Source organism: Podarcis raffonei, chromosome 8 (genome assembly GCF_027172205.1).
Source record: "Podarcis raffonei isolate rPodRaf1 chromosome 8, rPodRaf1.pri, whole genome shotgun sequence".
Taxonomy (NCBI): domain Eukaryota; kingdom Metazoa; phylum Chordata; class Lepidosauria; order Squamata; family Lacertidae; genus Podarcis; species Podarcis raffonei.
The window spans coordinates 47,869,536-47,889,605 of NC_070609.1; the positions used below are offsets into that span (position 1 = coordinate 47,869,536).

Here is a 20,070-nt window from a genome sequence, read left to right on the forward strand (position 1 = left end):
CATCATCAAGTTCCAAAGACTTGAACAAATGGGTATGTTTTTACCTGCTATTTCAAAGTAGCCGATGTGAAGGATTGTTGTATCTCTACAATTCTATGATCTCAATTGAGAAGGGTTCCATAAATCATAGAATGTAGAGTTAGAAGGGATCCTGAGGGTCATCTAGTCTAACCTCCTGCAATACAGGAATCTTTTGTTCATCATGGGGCTCAAACCCACAACCCACCAGGGCTTTTTTCCAGGGGAACTCACAGGAACTCAGTTCCAGCAGCTCTCTGGTGGGCACCATTGTCATTCCAAGAGAAAAGAAGAGGTGTTCATGGTGAGTTTTGGCACCTCTTTTTCTAGGAAAATAGCACTAGTTGGGATCATGAACAGAGACTCTACACCAGACCTTAATGCTTGGTGCTACTTAGCATTACTGTCCCAATGTTATTGGTTTTACCAAAGAGTAGAAGTAACATTGGATACAACCTACTGTGGCTCAAAACTGCAGAGCGGTCACGCAAAATAAAAGTGAACTTTGTCATCAAAGATAACTTAGCAACACTGGAAGCATATGAATCTATTATCTCAAACTATTTAGAAGGAGAAACTTTAAATCCTATTTGCAGACTGTAAAGTGATGGAAATCGTTTGTGAATCAGATGACTGATTTTCATTGACTTAAATTTACATATTACCAACCCTTCATAAAGAGCCTTGTTATTTACTTTCATTTTTTATCCTTGCTGTTTTTGTAGTAATGCATCAGAAAAAGTTGCTTTAAATAATGAACAAATTAAAATAACCTCCTACCAATTAATCATCTAATGCTTTAGCTAATTGATCTACCCATTAAAGATGACTTCCTAAACTAAACTAAGATAAAACATTTTACGCTACAGTCACCGATTCTGTCATAGCTGAATCTTCACCAAGGAGAGGTTTCCTTGAGTTATCTGAGAGTTGTGAACATCACTTAATCTAAAATTGTGTGATATTTGTGGTTTTTTCCTTTGCATATTTATATTTCACCCTTGCTGTGGCAAATTGAGTGCAGTTTCTAAAAGATCTTGGCAATTCAGTTGTTGTTTTTGTGGAGTCAAATCTTTGTACTTATTATAGCAGGAGGGTTGCAGGCTCCTGATAAGGGTCAAAAGAGATGTGGCAGTAAGCCAAGACAAGAAATTGCTTTGATTGGAATGTGTTTGCCTTGTCTGTAATAGTAGAAAGTAAACTAAACTATGTGTATAGTACTATGTTTCACACTTGGTGTTCTTGGATGTATATACTGTAATAATAATAATAATAATAATAATAATAATAATAATAATAATTATTATTATTATTTAATGCTATATGCCTGCAGTGTATTAATTTACTGTACCCAGGAAACTTAGTGTGATCTTCTGCATGCTTACTCCGCAGTAAGTCCCACCGTGTCTCATAGAATTGCTGCCTTGGTATATGTGTCAGCTGTGTGTGTGTGTGTGTGTGTGTGGGTGGGTGGGTGTTTTCTACTCTTATGCAGTGGCAACAGTTCCTAGTAACTTCATTGGTTTTTGCTGATTCACTCATGGTTATTGTAGTTGTGGTTTGAAATCTACCATTGTCATTCTAGAGTAATTGCTTTCGTTGGTCTTTTGCATAGGTCTTAGAATCATAGAATTGTAGAGTTGGAAGTGACCCTGTGGGTCATCTAGTCAAACCCCCTGCAGTGCAGGAATCTCAACTAAACCATCCATGACAGATGACCACCCAACCACTGCTTAAAAGCCTCCAATGAAGGAGAGTCCATCTCCTTTTGAAGGAGTCCTTTCCACTGTCAAACAGCTCTTCCTGATGTTTAGTTCAGATCTCCTTTCTTGTAACTTGAATCCATTGGACTGGGTCCTAGCCTCTGGAGCAGGAGAAAACAAGCTTGCTCCATCTTCCATGTGACAGCCCATTAGATATTTGAAAATGGCTATCATATCTCCTCAGTCTCTTCTTTTCTGGTGAATAACTTTATTTACTTATTTTGAGGCATTTTAGAATGTTCTCTTACTTTTTTCTTTTTAAAAGTGTGCTGATTTATAATCAATGATTATAAATGTCAGAGGTCTTTATTTTATTTTAAACTTGTTGTAGTCTAAGCAGTTATTTTTCAGTTCTTGTTGGCTAGACCATCGTTTTCCGAATGAGGTCCCCTTCCAACCTTGTTTCCTTCCTGTGCCCCCACAATAAGTTTTTTTAAAAAAATTCACTACAAATATGATGTTCTGCCCCCCCCCCAATCCCACCGGTAGAAAGGTAGCTATTTAAATGTTTTGTTTGTGAATATAACATGTTCTATTTATAATTTTTTACAAAATACTATTACATAAAATGATAGGAACATAACGAAATATTGTTGAAGGAGAAAAACATAGAATCATAGAGCTGGAAGGGACCCCAGGGTCATCTTTCTAGTGCAACTCCATGCAATGTAGGAATCTCCGCTAAAGCATCCATAACAGATGGCCATCCATCCTCTGCTTAGAAACCTCCAAGGAAGGAGAGTCCAGAACATCCCAAGGGAGATCCATCTTCCATGTATTACAAAAATAAACAACACTTATTTGACCCCAGTTATTTGACACAGAGGGGGAAACCTATAGATACAGTTAAAAGGAACACAAGGAGTGCTGTATATACAGTATGGGAGAATTTTAAAAAGCAAGTGGTCCTTATTGACCTGGTGCAAAAAGATCTTGTTATCCGGAGGGGCCCCGGGTGATAGCACACTATAATCCCCCACACCCTTACCTGGGAGTAAGGCCCACTGAACTCAGTGTGGCTTTCTTCTGAGTAGACGCTTAGTTATTTACTAGATGCAAGTCAGTAGCGCCAGATGACCCCGCTCGGCTAGGCACTGGGGTGGATTTCACCCTGCACCTTGCAGAGCCATGCCAACACTGCCGACAGGCTCTACCCCTCAGCAGCATCGGAAGGCCCTGATCCACTAGGCGCTGGGGTGGATTGCACCCTGCAGCTTGCAGAGTCAGGCCCAAGCTGCCACTGGGCCCAGCACTGGCAGCAGGGTGAAATCCACCCCAGTCTTACCCATTGCCACTCCACCACTGCAGTTTTCTAACCTGGGGGTTCTGGATCACGGACTCTACTGGTCTAAATGGGAGCCTCAGCTATTGTCCTCTCCTGCTGGAAACAAACCAGGACACACATGTGGCAAAAAGGAGCAGTAGGCCCTGGTGGGGCACCCACATACCCGCTTGTGATTGGCCAAGCAGATAGCCAGCCAATCAGATTTTAAAAAATGATCCCCCCCTTCACTTCTCACTTTCCTCTGTGGCCCCCTAGCCTCATGCTGTGGCCCCATTTATGTGGTTTTCACCTGTGGCCCCCCCGAAATATCCTGGGGAGTCCCAGTGGGCCATATAGCCCCCAGTTAGGAAAAACTGGGCTAGACTGTTCTCAATTAGCAAACATTATAATATTCTTACACTTTACTGTTTCTTCGTTGTACTGTCTTCATTAACAGCCATTTCACCTGCACCCAGCAAGTGAAAAGTGACACAGCCAACTGGCTGGGGCCAAGTATAACTTGGCTCCCCCTGTCTTAGAACTGTCTCCTTTAGGGAACATTCCACCTAATCTTTATGACAATTCTAAAACTGTATGTAAGAACTGTTTCTAAATTTGCTTATTTTTCTCCTCTCTTTCAATGATTTTTGTTGTCATGTCTGTTAATTATAAACCTATAGGCAGAGCCTATGCCTTTTGATTTTTGTACAGTGTCTAGAATTTTAGGTGCTTTTAAATAAGAATTGTAATAAAACACAGGACTCTGAATATACATGAATTATTATTTTCACGATCAATCATTTAACTAAACGGTTTTCTGAGTCCATGCAATAGCTTTTGTATTAGTCAAGTCTTGAAATAATAAAAGTTACTGATTTCAAATCTGGTAGGGAGTATGACAGCTGCATTACAAGGTGGATGGCAGGCTTCCTTCTCCCCTGCAGTAACACCAGAAATCAGAGTAATCTCTTCTTACTTGTAAAGTTTAAACTCTTAAAATTTTAGAAGAGTTGTAACATCTTCATTACTTTTATACAGAATATTTATGTTCATTAGCAGGGGTGATGGGTACTTGCAAAGACCCATAGAAACAAAGATCTATATATGTATGTATATGTATACTGTTATATACAGTATGTACAGGAATACAAGTTTTAATAATGTATTTTGGGGGGTCTCCGGGGAAATTTAAAGAAGAAAACTTAATAGAAAAAGAAAGATCTGTTCATTCTTGTAATTGTTTATAAATTGTAGCTCCCACGAATTTTCCTTAATTATAATAGTTGAAGTCAAGAGAGAGTGAGTGCTAACATTGTCTTTATCTTGTTTATCCTCTTAGTCAACTTTGACATATTTGGTATATTGAACTGAATTCATTGCAGGCTGTAGCTAGCATATTGTAGCTCTCCTATATTCTAAATTGCTTACAGGGTGTGTTAAGAATGATTACATTTGAGAGGTCTATAGATCTTGCCTCTTCTGTTTTGGTTGAAACTAGTTTGTAACTGAGTTGTATTGTCCTGGATTTCTCTGGGGTGAATAAATACTTGGGATCAGTTTTCTATCCCACATAGATTCCTTACTTTCTATTTGGAGTAGACTCATTGAAATTAATGGAACTAATATCAATTAATTTGAGTAGGTCTCCTCTGAGTAGAGCTAGCATTGTTTCTTTAAAAAATAAAAAGCCTAGCTGATGGAAATAGATAAAGAAACTTGCTTGTAAATTTTCCTGGAAGTTCAGGTGACCAAGAAACTTATAAAACTCACCAGCCAAAAAAACAAACAACTGTTTTGGGGGATGCATGGCATAAAGTTCACTGACTGAAGTGCTAACCAACATCTTGTATCAGGATAAACTCCATCCAGAGTGTAAACTTCAGATTATGAGCCGTTATTCTGTTGCAGCAAAAACAGACTCCCATAGTACCTTAAAGATTTAGCAGATTTATTTATGAAAGCTTATGCAATAATAAATTTATTAGTCTTAAAGTGCTACAGGTCTCTTCTTTTTCTTACCTGTTCCTGCAATTCCTTCAAGCTTGCTGGTGCTTTTATTTCTTTGCATACTATTGCTTTTCACAAATAACAGTAAAAAATTAATTCCACAGCAAATAGTAGTTTTTGTAACACTATGGTTGATTTAAAAAAAAAAGTTTTAAAGATAAATACTAAAGCTACACCACTGTATCCATGGTCATCATTAGCCAGCTAAAAGTCTTGACATAACAGGAAAGTTACATTGATAGACTTGTTAACGTAGGCTGTGTTTACTACAGAACAGGAGACTGTAACCTGGCAAGGACTGAGCAGTAGTAAATGCTATTAATAGGCATCTGTGTTGAGAAGCACAAATTGCAGAATCTGCTGAGGACCTGTGGTTGTATCCAACTAAATCCTACTCAGGAGTACACCCATTGAAATTAATGAAGCTAAGTTTGTTGTGCCAATTAACTTCAAGGATCTACTCTGTGTAGCATTGGATACCTGTCCTGATCTTTATGAGAATTTTCTCATTTCTTCCGTTCCAGTATCCATAGTGGTGAAGGAAAAACTGGTGTGCTGGAATTGCTAGAGAGCAAAAGGGTCTTGGGTAGGGTTCTAGTGGTTGCTTAATAGATGCTCTCAGGTGGCACTGGGCTTCTTGTTCTCTCAAGTTTAAAACTGGCAACTGAAATCCCTCTGAGAGTTGCTGTCTGGCTGTTCCGTTATTAGACCAACCCAAAGGCAAAACAGTGGTTTGGAGAAAAGCATTTGTGGCTTTGTAGGGGCCAAATATGAACATATTTGCTGTTCATAGGGGGAGCAGACTTGGGCTTTTAGTGGCCTCGCTTCACTGAACAGGGCTCTAGCATATAACTAGAGACCATATAACACCAGTCCTGAAAGATCTACATTGGCTCCCAGTACGTTTCCGAGCACAATTCAAAGTGTTGGTACTGACCTTTAAAGCCCTAAATAGCCTCGGCCCAGTATACCTGAAGGAGCGTCTCTGCCCCCATCATTCAACCCAGACACTGAGGTCCAGCGGGCCTTCTGGTGATTCCCTCACTGCAAGAAGTGAGGTTACAGGGAACCAGACAGAGGGCCTTCTCAGTAGTGGTGCCCGCCCTGTGGAACGCCCTCCCATCAGATGTCAACGAAACAAACACTATCTGACTTTTAGAAGACATCTGAAGGCAGCCCTGTTTAGGGAAGTTTTTAATGTTTGATGTTTTCTCGTGCTTTTAATATTCTGTTGGGAGCTGCCCAGAGTGGCTGGGGAAACCTAGCCATATGGGTGGTGTAATAATAATAATAATAATAATAATAATAATAATAATAATAATAATAGCACCTAATCCATGCTGCTTCTCCATTTCCCTCTTACTTTGTTTCCATTTTTTATCCCAGCTGTTATTGCTAGATTTTTTTTTTACACGATTTAAAATGATTTTTCAAACAATTGGATTCTTTACACAGTAGCAGCAAAGTCTCAGTTGTAATACTAGGTAGGGTACTTCCAATATTCACAGCTGAGTAAAAATAATTGTGCATGGTGCAGAGAAGAAGTATAAAAATGTGTCAAGGGCTAGGAATTTCTAGAATGAAAATTTTGAGGTTGTTAGTCTGTTCAGCATATCATAAGATGGGGTAAAGGTTAATCCCCTTAGGTTTTAAAAGCTTCCATTGATGTACTGCTTTTCTTCTGCATGTGCCTTTTCATGTGCCTAGTATATATTTGGTTGGAACAGTATAGCACATTCCAGTGTTAGCTTTGTTTGTTCCAACTAACACTCTTGAGTAAACATTCAAGTATCTGTAAAAACCTTATACATACTAGGGTGTGTTAATAGTAAACCATGTCTTCCTACATAAGCACAGTAAGAAAGTTAAGTTTCTGCATGATAACTTGTGTTTGTTGGCTTGAAAATAATGGATTTAATGCTTTCAAATTACTAATGAATTCAAGATATAAGAATGGAGATTCTGACTTTCTGACAGTAAGAGCAGGTTTGACAGTGGAACAGACTCATATGAGAGGTGGTGGACTCCCTTTGGATGGCCATCTGTCATATACAATATGATACAAATTGGCCTCGGTCCTGTATACCTGAAGGAGCGTCTCCACCCCCATCATTAAGCCCGGACACTGAGATCCAGCGCCGAGGGCCTTCTGGCGGTTCCCTCATTGCAAGAAGTGAGGTTACAGGGAACCAGACAGGGTGTTCTCGATAGTGGTGCCCACCCTGTGGAATGCCCTCCCTTCAGATGTGAAGGAAATAAGCAGCTGTCCTATCTTTAAAAGACATCTGAAGGCAGCCCTGTTGTATTTCTTTCCATTAATACAGAGGAAGGAAATTACCTCCTGAATACCTCAATCTTGTTCAGAATGGTTTGCTTACTTTTGAACTTAGGCCTTGTTTTTCTACAGTATGGCCTTCATAGAAATCAAAATTACAGATGAAGTTCATAATAAGAATGAGAGAAGGTATATTTCAGGTGTGGGGAACCTTTGGCCCTCCAAATGTTGCTGAACTTGATGGGGCTGATGGGAGTTGTAGTTCAGTAATATTTGGAGGACCAAAGGCTCCTCATTCCTGGAATTGGTGAATCAGATGAAAGTATGCTTGTTGGGACAGCATGCATTTCTTGGCTCTGAAGTTCTGCTTCTGTTTCCAAACCAAGTTCAGAAGGAGAATTTACATGTAATTCAATAATGGCAAAAGGAAGAAGGGATAGTGCTAAAAACTCAGGGCACGAAATGGCACCTTAAATGTAGGTTGCAGTCACCACCACAGAATATCTGCTTGACAGGAGGTTGGACTAGATGACCCTCGGTGTCCCTTCCAGTGCTACAAATCTACAATTCTATGATCTCAACTACATTGCTTGCTCTTACAACAATTCATTTATCCCAGTATGCAAGAAGGAGAAACTCACACTGTGGAAATGGAAATTGTATTAACAGTGGACTAAGGCAGAGGTTTTTAACTGTGGTTTATGAGTTCCATTTGGGTGGAACGCTGTAGCACAGTCAAATACATCCGTACTCAGACCTGTACTTACTTCCCTTGATGTGATGATGGAGGACTGTGTGCGAGTCAGCTGTCTCGATGGAGATGTCAATCACCAAACTGGCACCCAGAAATCTCCACGTAGTCGCAATTGGACCCGCACCAATACCAAAACACACATTAAGGGAGACCTCTGTGGTATGTTCCAAAAGAAATGAATAGGAAAACAGACATTTGGGTAGTGGTGATAGGAGGAAGAAAGCTGCCTAGTTATCAAGATGATAAAAGCAGCAAAAGTTGGTCAACAAGATACTACATTGCTATATTGTATATAATTAGTTCAAAACATGTTTTTATAAGTTAATTACTTTTAAAATGTTGAAATAATGTTTCAGAAAATCAGCATATTTTTTTATAAGATATTTATTACAGTTTTAAGGATTTATATAAAATAGAAAAAACAAAAGAACAAACAGAAACAACAAAAATACATACAAAACACATACAACAACAAATATAATTTCAATCCCCTATATTCATAAAACTTACTTTCCCGACCTCCTCATACCTCCCCTCTCTGTATTCCAATCTCTAATTAGTTCAATTCAGCAAATCCTGAAAATCAGCATATTTTATTCAAGTATACAAAAATATATATGTAAAGTTGTATTTTAGGGACAATTAAGTTATTAGGGGAAATATTTAAACAATATTGATTAGAATCCAGAGAATATTTTAACCATGAAAAATGCCTAGAAGGCATTTTGACTACTTTCAACATTTTCCTCCATTTCAAAAGAGTGGTTTGCTCTATAGCATGGTAGCCTTCTGACAGAGAAGCAGAAGCCCACAGCCATATTGGTTGCATGTGCTCAGTTGTGCAATTCTTTGCATTCTGACTGTTGTGTTTTGCTCTGATGGCTATCTGACTTGCTCTACTGTTCTCAGAAAAAGAGATGTGTACAGATTATGTTGACCAGATGGTAGATGTTTGGCTTTTACTTAAAGGGATGGAATCCTTCTAAACCCTTTCAGCAACTGAAGATATGTATGATGTGAAAAATATGATTTAAGGAGGGGAAAGTGCTCCTCTAGTTTCAGATATAACAAAGGTGGATAACAAAGCCCATTTGGAAAGTATGCTAGCTAAGGTGACAATACAATTCAGATTCACTGGTGTTGCTTGATAGTTGGAAGTTCTGATATTCTCTCTTCTTAGATCAAGGTCCTATACCTAGAAGCTGATGTGCTTATTTCAGCAAGCAGTACAGTAGTAAGATGCTAGAATGATTATGTGTAGAATGCTGGCAGTTATTCTTGGCTGTCATAATCTTTTAGAAAGCTAATGCGCATCAGGCATGCAACTGGTATGTTTTCCAGTGCAGTTGCCAGTCATGTTGAGACCCAAGCTTGAAGTGGACAAGAATGTTGTATCTTTGCAGGGCAGAAACTGTTGGCAGAATAAATGTTCCAAAACAATTGCCATCAGCATTCCGAAGCAAAAATCAGCAAAGATTCCTGGGCAAAAAGATGTGACGATTCTGCCAATTTTATATATTTATTTAACAAAATTTCTATACTGCTTGATTGTAAATAAAACCTCTAAGTGATTTACAAACAACAACAACAACAAACATTAAAATTGGCAATAAAATATTTATTTAGAACTAAACACCTGAACTATTGGCTGTTGACATACACCTTGTGGCACGAAGTACTTTCTTAACATTAATCTTGGAATTAGGTAATTATTGTCCACAAGGGATCCACAAATCGTGACTTGGCTAAGGAGCCAGCCATTATTTGTAGCTACTTCTACACCCCTCCCTTGAGTACTCCAGTATGTGCTGAGGGCATGGGACAAAGGCATGGTCATACCTAATTTGTGTGGAGTTCAGGAAATATAAGAAACAGTGAGAGCTTCTCATCCTGCTTTTGCAAGAGGCTCCTTCTGTTTCTTACCCTATTCAGAAACTGCGGTAGAAATGAGACCTCCATGATAGGGATCTGTGTCATACCAGATGCTTTATTTGTCAGAGTGTTGGGTGCCCTTAGCTCTGTCAAACTGCTGAGTTTTACCCCTGCTACTGGAATGCCTTCGCTAAGGAGGTACACTAACATCATAACTATTGCCTGGTTTTATTGTATATTTCGGTATGCTACAATATAAATACATCATTATTTATAGTTTTTTCTTCAATGGAATCATTTGGATGAGTTGTGCATATAATGCTCTACATAAACTAAATAAATTAGGGCAGTATCTGACGAAGTAACTTAATTAAGACAATATCTTCTGGCTGTGCCAAAGAACTGCCCTCTCCTTTCCATGTGCCTAAATCGGTTCTGGGAGGAGGGAGATTTGAGGAGAGTGGTGGGAAGTTCTGTTGAGCAACCAGATGTCATTGTGCTAATGGAACTACTTTGTTTGATACTGCCTTCAGTGACCCAAATAAGGTAGAGATTTTTTTCTAAAGGGTAATCTGCAGTTATATATAATTGCATGTATATATAAAGTGGGTGTTGAATGCCCCGTATTGCCTGTACAATCACTAAGAGTAAGCTCTCACTGAGACTACTTCCCTAGATGAGCTGTAGTGGCTTTTAATTAGGGATAAAAGCACTGTCCAGTCATCCAGGGGTGAAAGTAGGCTTTACTTCCCTTGGGTCCCTTGGGTCGAAGACCCAGTTTGGCAACCCCCCATACAAACACACACAGGCTGGAGCCTCAATGATGCCCCTCTGGAAACTTCACCTGAGGCAAAAAACTTGGCTCGTCCCCCCCCCCCCCCCGCGCTAGGCTCTGCCCTGATCTACCCTCTTTCTTCCTCTGCTCACAGCCCTCCTTCCCAGCTGCACCAGGTTTCTTCTCTGTGCTGACAAGAACATTTGGACACCGGGTGTAAGCTGTGGCTGGTGTGTAAGGCTGGGCAAAGTAGCCACAATTGTATTGCTGTGCCCTTTAAGGCAGGCCTTCTTTCCAACAGTGCCTGGCCATTTTCCTTGTTTGCGCGCTTGAGCTGCTTTGAATTGTAAAGTCTGCTTGGAACCCTATCTTTGCCTTCTGCAAGCAAAGTGTTAACTTGTAACAATAAACGTATTGAAGTAAGCTATCCAAAGTAAGTTTTTTTCTTACAAGGAAATTTGGGGGGCCCAAGTTGAAAGGTGGATTAGTTTTAAAGAGGCTGTTATATCACTGTTTAAAAAGACATCTAAGTGGAGTTATTTTCTCTAAGTCACACACATTTTAATGGGGAGATTTCTGTGCCTACACAAGGGCAGATTTGAGAATATTCTAGGGTGCTTTGGCAAGGAGATAATGCTTACATTCATTCCCCTGCAAGGAGTAACATTTCACCTTGTTTGCATGCCTCAAGAGTTAGGGTTAGCAGAGTATCTTCTCACTCTGTACTACTAGTCATAGTGCCAACTGCAGTTCAAAGGCTACAGCTGGATCTGTTGCCCATTATTGCCTTGTGTGGGCTGCATTTCACTGCTTCCCTCCTGGATTCTAAAACCTGAATAAAGGGCCTGTCCTTGTATGGAAAGATATTATTAATGCTAGATGAGAGACCTTGGAGAAGGTAATGAAAACTAAATTGATGATTCATTCCAAATTTTAATCCAAGCCAGGAATGTGTTCAGGGGTTTGTAGCGTTCTTTCTCCTTTTGAGGTTGGATTTTACAATTCTGTGAAGTTACTCTGTGAACCCAGCTCAGGAGAACTTCATTGGTATTTTGATTTGGGAGGCAGGCAGCATGGAATACCCTCCTCTTGGTCTCATGCAAATCCCCTCTCCTTGTGGTTGGTGTTTAGGAGCATTATTATCCAGGGTTGTTGGAGGCTAAAAACTTGCCATTTGTATGGTAATACAAAATCATGTAGCAGATGATAAATGGATGTCTTTGGGTATCTGTTTTTTGTGATAGTTTATAATGTATAGTTGAGCAAAATGAATGAAAATAGCCAGAACTTAGTGATCTATGTAATAAAAAAATGATACAGTGCATTATCTGAATCAGAAAAGTGGATTGTCTGGATCAGAAACATATATTATCTCTGTTAAAGTAAATTAGTTGCTGTTTGGCATGAATATTGAGGACTGCTTTTATGAAAAAACATGGATTTATATGAAACAGAACATAGTAAAAAGGAAAATTGAGTCAGCTATAAGAGTTGAGTTGATTGCTAAGGGTCAAATTCTAACCATTCAGTAGAAATGAAACTCATTGTGCTTCTTACTGGAAAAATCTGAACAGGAACCAGCAAGGAGCTTGTGTCCTGCTTATATTTCCTTCCTAGACAATCTTTGTAATACTTTCCATATAGGTTTTGTTCCATTACACTTGCGCTACCCAATATTAGTCTTTAGTGTCTCAGAAATTTTATATACCGGTAGTTTGGAGCAGGGATGCAAAGGGAGATGTGTGATAGTGTTCATGTACGCACCAAAAGCTGGTTTGTGATTTGGCAGGGTACACTTGGTGCTCTTCAGATGCTTGTCCAAAGCCTTAAAAACCATGCAAAATTTGGTGAATGCAATTGGTTGGCATACATTGCCATAATTGTGATGGAAAGTTAGTATCTATGGAATTTCTTACAAATGCCAAAGATTTGATTTAGTCTTTTACTGAAATCCTATGTAATTGCTAGACTCTTTCAGTGCTTTTGGACTCTTATCTCTGGTACTGAGGTAATACAACCTTTTCTTTCTATCATAGATTTGAGGCATACCAACATAGCATGATTTCTAGCATTCCTGCTATTTTGGTAGCAAAATATAGGGACATTTGTTTGTTTTCTTAAGACATCTTTTTTCTTTCTTTTTAGAATCTGTCTATGACCTTCTCCCAAAGGAGCTGCAGTTACCACCTTCCAGAGAACTCTCTGTAGCATCCATGAGTCAAACAAGTGGTGGTGAGGCAGGTTCGCCCCCTCCGGGTGTAGTTGCTGCTGGTAAGTACTCCACTTGAGTAAAATTAAGAACATAATGCATATCAATATTGTTGTCAGCATGAGCAGTGCTGGAAAAGTTTGCAGTCTTAAAAAACCCCCACAAGACTAACAGACTTAGAAGTAGGGGAAATTATTATTGCACATTTCCTCTTTTGCCCCTATGGTGGTGCTGGACTCCTCAGATATATTATATTTTGATGTAGTAGTTGCCAGTTTAGAACTAAATGGGAGTGTTTGAATGGGCCAGAGAATGCTGCCTTGCAAACCAGGACAGAAATGAAATCTGCAGCAGTGTTCTGGGTTTGTGGCTTCTACTTTCATTTCCCCACCACCACATGGCTTGATGAAACCATGAATGATTCAGCTACATGGCTTTCTGTTTGGTCCTGAAAGTGTTTAGATGATGTGTGAAGGGATAGTTGATACCTGCTAAATGTAGGTATGTTTGAATCCAGTTACCAAAATATTTTTTAAACTTAAGTTATCACCTATTCAGCCTCATACAGTTTGTTCTTTTAAAATAAAATTCCTATTGCTGGATCATTTTCTTCTGTTTAGGGGAATGACAACTGTTTTTGTTATGAAGGGGCAAACCTGAATTGGCAGTTGGCATTCAAATCCTTGTTCATCTGGAATGCCTCCAACTTTATAATACCCTCACTAATGGATGTGCTCCAGGGTTTTCCTCTCATGGGCCGAGATTGCTTGACTGACCATGTAATATTTGTAATAGAACATCATGTGTCTGGCCTAGTCTAGCCTTCTCCATAAGGCTATTTATTATCAGAGCATAGCTGGACTAAGCAATGTGTTCAGTGCATTCAATTTAGATAGGAGTGCCTTCTCTAGTATGTTCAACCCTGAAAATGAGCCTCTTGGTTTGGTAGTACAAGGCTTAAGTCTAGGGTAAAACTTTACAGCACTGCTCAATGCTGATATATTTGAATACTTTCCCTAATGAAATCTATGGATTTAATTGTGTATTGGGGAGATTGGTAATTAGATCCAAGACTAATTTAGTTAACAAATCATCCAGTGTAGTTTCATTCTGCACTTCAGAAGCTAATTCAGTCAAAAGAGAACAACAGTTGCAAGATATTTTGAAAACTGCTAGCACTTTAAATCCACAGAAATACTTTACTGTTGATTTTCATATTTTGAGATCATTTTCAAGCATCTGATATAGTTGATGAGAAGAACTATGTGTCTGTTACTTCTAGGCATTAGTTGTCTGACAGTCAATCCACTTCCTTTCAAAAACTGAACCTATGGGAGTTCATATTAACAAAAACTAAAGAAAACTAGCATATTCCACAATATGGTATTTATATAGGGGACCATATTAATTGAATAAGAATAATTTTTCAATATTCTTTCTATCTCTTTGCTAATAGTATTAAATGTTTAATTAATTAAATGTTTCTCTGACTTAAAAAACTAAAAAACTTAAATCCGAATAATTACAATTCGGTCAGCATCCTACAGTTTGTTCCGAAGGGGTGGTTCGCACTTAAGTTTTCATCATAGAGACTGCCCCTAGATTTGTAGTTTTAAAGTTTTAAGTGAGTGAACTTGGTCTATTTAAAAAACAGTTATTTATATTACAGCAGTGCTGAATGTAGATACAGTAGGCTCCAACTCCAGATAATTTATAGAGAGGACAATCAAATTGCTGTAAAGGCTAACTCAGAAATTGCTGCTTTAACATGCTGGGAAGAGAATCAGTCAAGATAAGCAGCGATGGATACTGAAGAGAGACAGAGACAAAATAGCTGTGATAACAATATGAAGTTTGCCAAGATTTCTTTTGAATTCACATGGTGCATACCCTCTTAACATTTCTCCAGTGAAAATAGGAATGCTCCATTCCATAATGATAATTTTACTATTTATACCCCACACATCTTACTGGGTTGCCCCAGCCACTCCAGGCAGCTTTCAATATATATATAAATGCAATAAAACATGAAACATTTTAAAAAATCTTCCCTGTACAGGATTGCCTTCAGATGGCTCAGGAGTCAAGCAACTCCATACCCTACAACATTTCTCCAGTGAAAATAGGGGTGTCCTAAGGAAAAGTGGGACATTCTGGGATCAAATCAGAAACCAGGACAGCTTCTTTAAATCAGGGACGTCCCTGGAAAATAGGGACACTTGGAAGGTCTGCATGGTGGGTTTGCAGTTCTGCCACCCCCAATCATTAAAAATATATTGAAGGAAACTACCTTGTGTGCAGGTAGGAGCAATATTAATCAAGCATGTCTGGAATCTTGGAAGTGAGAGTTCTGCTACTTTGGGATATTGGAGAAACTGAGGACAAAGCCCTTAGAGGAGTAAAACCTTCAGCAAATACATGAATGCTTACAAGAAATCTTGTTGAATAGGTCACTCAGCTTAAAGCCCACAGACCCTGCTGGTATGATGGTGTATCTCTTCTTTCTCAGCAGCATGTATCTGCCATTTGGGATTAACTCAATACCATAGACCCAAAGAGGATCCTTCTCCGACATGGATAAGCTGAAGTCCCAGCTGAAACTTTGGGCCAGAGCATTCATGTGACTCTGCTCCTTTTCTACAGGCAAGGCAAAAGGCACAAAAAGAATATACTGTAGTCATTGGCTAGTAGTTGAGTTTTAGGAAGACCTAGCATTGGGAAATTCTGTAATTCTGGGTGGTCTTCACTAGTCTCTCATTAGAAAGCATTTATCATGGAGGGGCTAATTCTTCCCAGGAGTTCTTCCCATTTCAGAGTGTGGGCCACACACTCCTTCTTTGAAGATGCAGGTTGACTTGGCTTTTACAGCTGGGTGTACTAAGCTTCCCCAAAACTGGATGCAGAGGTCATTCTGCTTGACCCTGAACCATGCCAGAGTTCTTTAAGATGTTACATGTAGATGAAGAGGGGGACATAAATCAGCCACCACATTAACATTCAGGGTATTGTGCTCTCTGTACAGAACTGTTGTGCCTGGCCTTCTCTTCTGTAGAAATAATCATAGAATTGTAGAGTTGGAAGGGACCACAAGGGTCACCTAGTCCAACCTCCTGCAGTGCAGGAATCTTTTGCCCAACGTGGAGCTTGAACCCACAACCCTAAGATTAGGAGTCCCGTGCTCTACCGACTGAACCATCCCAATTTTCAAAGAGCAATCTAGCTAGGGACTTTGGGAAGATGGGAGTTATGGCTGTGGGATTGTGGAGGGTTTTATGAGATTGAAATCACTTATAAAATGGGACAAAGCATCACTTTCACTCATTCTAGTCCTTTCATCAGGCAGACAAGGATAGCTTCCAATCGGCCACATTGTCAAGTGGCTGGGAGGGGAAGGTGACCTTGGACAATCTAGAACTGCAGGAGCCCATTCCTTTTATGTCCGAAAAACAAAACTCCTTATTGTTTTGTGCAAATCTGTTGTATCTACTCTTATTTATCCTGAAGGGACAGTTTTGTGCTTTTTTATAATCAGTAAGAATCCAAAAGCAACTCTTTTTAAAGCTGATTGCAGTTTCTTCATGAAGACCCAAGCAAATATTCTGTGTCTTGGCTACATGTAGAGCTCCCTCTCCTTTATTTAAGCTTTCTGACACAGTTGCCATTACTGGTGCCAATGATTAGATTAAGAGGAGAGAGCTGGTAAAAAATATTTTCCTCATTTAAGACTTTACTTCATTTGTTCTCTGCTTCCCTAGCCACAGGGTGACACAGTATCTGGCTGCAAATCAGATTGCCCCAGGTTTTTCTTTCAGTGCTTTGATCTGAGGTGCTGGGACACATAAGCAGGTTACATAAAGATTTTCTGCAGTTAACTTCAGATTTCTGGAGGAACAGGATTGGCTGATTTCAGGTATGAGGGCCTGCAGGAACAGACTGCTAGTTCTGCTATTAGTGTTTGGCTTCCAATTTTCAAATCAGTCTAAACCATTTTAAAACTGAATCTTGCTAATTGGTCTTTTAAGAGCACATTTGATTATTTTAACATAAAAGGTGTGTTTCATATTCATCAATCCAAACATGAGGTGGTTTCTTTGTAAATTAACCAGCTATGAATTCTTAATTTTAACATAGTTCTCAGCTTATTTCTGAACTTTCATGATGAACTATATATAGTTAAGCTGGGAAGAGTTGTCTTTCTTTTGAAGGCAGATACATCTTGATAACACCTCTGTGTGTGTGTGTGTGTGTGTGTGGAGAGAGAGTGAGAGAGAGCTTATCCTTTCTGTGCAGCCAGTCTATTTCTAAGTGTCTCTTGCCAGAAGGTGCAAACAGGTGTTTCTTAGCAGGATACTAGCATTTAATGTGAAATGCTGTGTTTGCTAAGTAGGAAGAAGCAGTGCTTCAGGAATGGGTCTGAGAAATGACCTGTCTCAAATCTGTCGCTTTTTCACTCCAACACATATCTGCCAACCTCCCTTTCACAGTTTGATATTAAACTTTATAGCATCACAACAAATGTCTTAAAACAGGAGTAAGCAAACTTTTTCAGCAGGGGGCCAGTCCACTGTCCCTCAGCCCTCGTGGGGGGCCGGACTATATTTTGAAAAATATATATGAATGAATTCCTATGCCCCACAAATAACCTAGAGATGCATTTTAAATAACGGGACACATTCTATTCATGTAAAAACACGCTGATTCCTGGACTGTCCACGGGCTGGATTTAGAAGGCGATTGGGCTGGATCCGGCCCTTGGGTCTTAGTTTGCCTACCTCTGTCTTAAAAACACCATGCAAATCTCTCTTGAATGAGAGGCCATGACTTTCAGAAGGTGGAGAAAGGTCAAGTGCCTTGTTTTTAATCATTTTGATTTGCTTGAAGGTAAAAAAATCTGCAACAATAAGTGCTCCTTTAGTTTACTTTTACCATTGGTGTAGCCTAAGTGAGTACCAAAATTTATTTTTTAATTTTCGCAAGGAATGCACTTTTAAACTAGAAATACTAGCTCCTGTCATATTAGGAGCAAGTAGTTGCTCAGAAACTTGAGTATAAAAACACATCTTAGGTCATTTTGACTATATTTGTCCATAATAGCAAAGGCTTCATTTGTCTTCTGTAGCTTCTCTTTATAAAGCCTTGATTTTATACTTTCTCTTTTGACATGGTTAATGTGACATGAGGCTTAATTTGCATGACAATGTGCATTATACCTCAGAGTACAATATAATTCTGACAAAGTTTCAAATTCACATAGTTTAAAAACTGGCAAGATTCTACATATCAATGGAAAGAGGAGGAGATAAATCACATTTTTTTAAGATAGTGATTTATGTTGTGTGTGTATTTGTCAAAAAGGGGACTAGAAGGGATTCTTATCTGTCTTCTAAAGGCAGGTTATGTTGTTTGACATTGTGCTGCTTGATCAATAGTTTTAGACACACACTGGTACACATACGGCTCCAGAGAGGCATAGCAGAGTTCATTGTCCAGTTAGCTTTATGAGACTTCGGTGGCTGCTTTAGGGATGGTTTCCTCATCTGCCTGAATTGCTGTGCAATTTAAGCTTAGTCATGTTCTTCACAATACACTGCACAAGGACCCTTGCTACATACATTATACCTGCTTTCTTCTTTGCACTAAATCCAGTAAAAGTAAATAGGTAGTTTGCCAGTGCCTACCTCTTTTTATCCTGTTAAAACTATTTTCTCCTCTTCTCATAGAATCTCAGAATTGTAGAGTTGGAAGGGACCGCAAGGGTCATCTGGTCAACCTGCTGCAATGCAGGAATATTTTGCCTAATGTGGGGCTCAAACCCATGACCCTGAGATCAAGAGTCTCATGCTTTACTGAGGTTTTTTCTTGACTGATCAGTTATATTTGCTCTTGAACAAAACACATTTGTTTTAATAGGATAGATTTGGGGTGAGTTTGTTAGCTGTCAGTCTATGTTTCCACTGAGCAGTAGTTGCAGGGTTTTGCTTATGCTTATGGTAAGAACACTTGTGAGATTATCACGTGTCTCTTACCAGCTTCATAGAATGATGACTAGTGTGAAAAATTTACCAAACTAATTATCGCATATTGTAAAGATTGGACCAGAAAGGACAGTCATTTCCTTTCTGGAGAAATGTTAAGTTTATTGATCAAGACAATGCAGCATTTCCTTGTGTCTGGAGAGGAATACTGGGCAGGGATACATAGGTATGAGGGCTCTGAATTCATGCTTGCTGGTTGATTGCAACTGATTGTCGCTCTTGAGTGGCAGACCACCTAGTCTGAATTGGTGAACATGAATCACCCAACAAAAGTTCCAGGTAAGAAATAACCACTTGTGCATCTGTAAATATGAGTGTCAAATTATGGATTTCCCGTCTGTCAAAGCAGACTGAATCCTGTTTTTAATTGTGTTAAATAATACTTGTTTTGGCATGTGAATGTAATGGGGAATTTAAAATTGTTTGGGGTTTAATGTAAGTAACCAACCTACTTTGAATCTGCCTTGAACTTTTAAAGTAAATTGGATTGCTTTTATGATATTTGCTGGGATGCTAGCTGTTTTCTCTATTAATACACTTAACTTGCATTCTAGCTCCGCCATTCAGAGACAGGCATCGTGTGGTGGGTTGTGTGACAGTGTCTGTCAATAGTGAAGACAAATAGTACCAGAGACACTTAACCCATCCAATCTCACCCAGGGTATAGGTCGGTCTTGTTTTCAGACTTCTTCATAAGTCTTTCCTTTCTTTTTCTTTTTGTTTTGTTATAAATAGTGGATTGACTGAAGTTAAACTCTTAATAAAGTTTTTGATTTTACATCAATAAATGAAGCTGAAGAAAAGTAAGCAGCCAAAGTTGACACAGAAGGTGTCGGAAGCAGGTTTGCAGCCACTTTGTCCCGGTTCATACTTCTACCTTTGACAACACAAGGGCTCGTGTCCTTCTGTCTTTACTCCAAAACTGTCGCTCTGAATTCACTGGTCCTGCAAAATTAACCCACAGAAAGATTTGAGCAATATTGGAAGTGGAGACTGCCAAGAATAGAAAATGCAAGGTTCATAAATGACACTTGTGTAGGGATAGGCTCTGGGAATTGAGTCTATCAAAATGCCAAGGGTTCACCCTGTGTTGTTGAA

General features: G+C 39.2%; 1 protein-coding gene across 7 annotated transcripts in view; it reads left to right on the forward strand.

Annotated features, from left to right (window-relative positions):
- Positions 1 to 20,070, forward strand: part of NFAT5 (nuclear factor of activated T cells 5) — a 63,327-nt gene that overhangs the window by 13,566 nt on the left and 29,691 nt on the right. For 3 of the 7 annotated variants that reach the window (XM_053399825.1, XM_053399827.1, XM_053399829.1), the window contains exons 1-2: positions 12,891 to 12,999; positions 19,527 to 19,639. Coding sequence is in view for 2 of the 7 variants with exons in the window: in XM_053399823.1 (XP_053255798.1) it covers positions 12,874 to 12,999 (126 nt within the window). In the remaining 5 variants the exon portion in view is untranslated. Of the gene's footprint in view, positions 1 to 12,873; positions 13,000 to 19,526; positions 19,640 to 20,070 lie in introns of those variants that run through there. The other 4 variants (XM_053399823.1, XM_053399824.1, XM_053399826.1 and 1 more) reach the window with 2 other exon arrangements.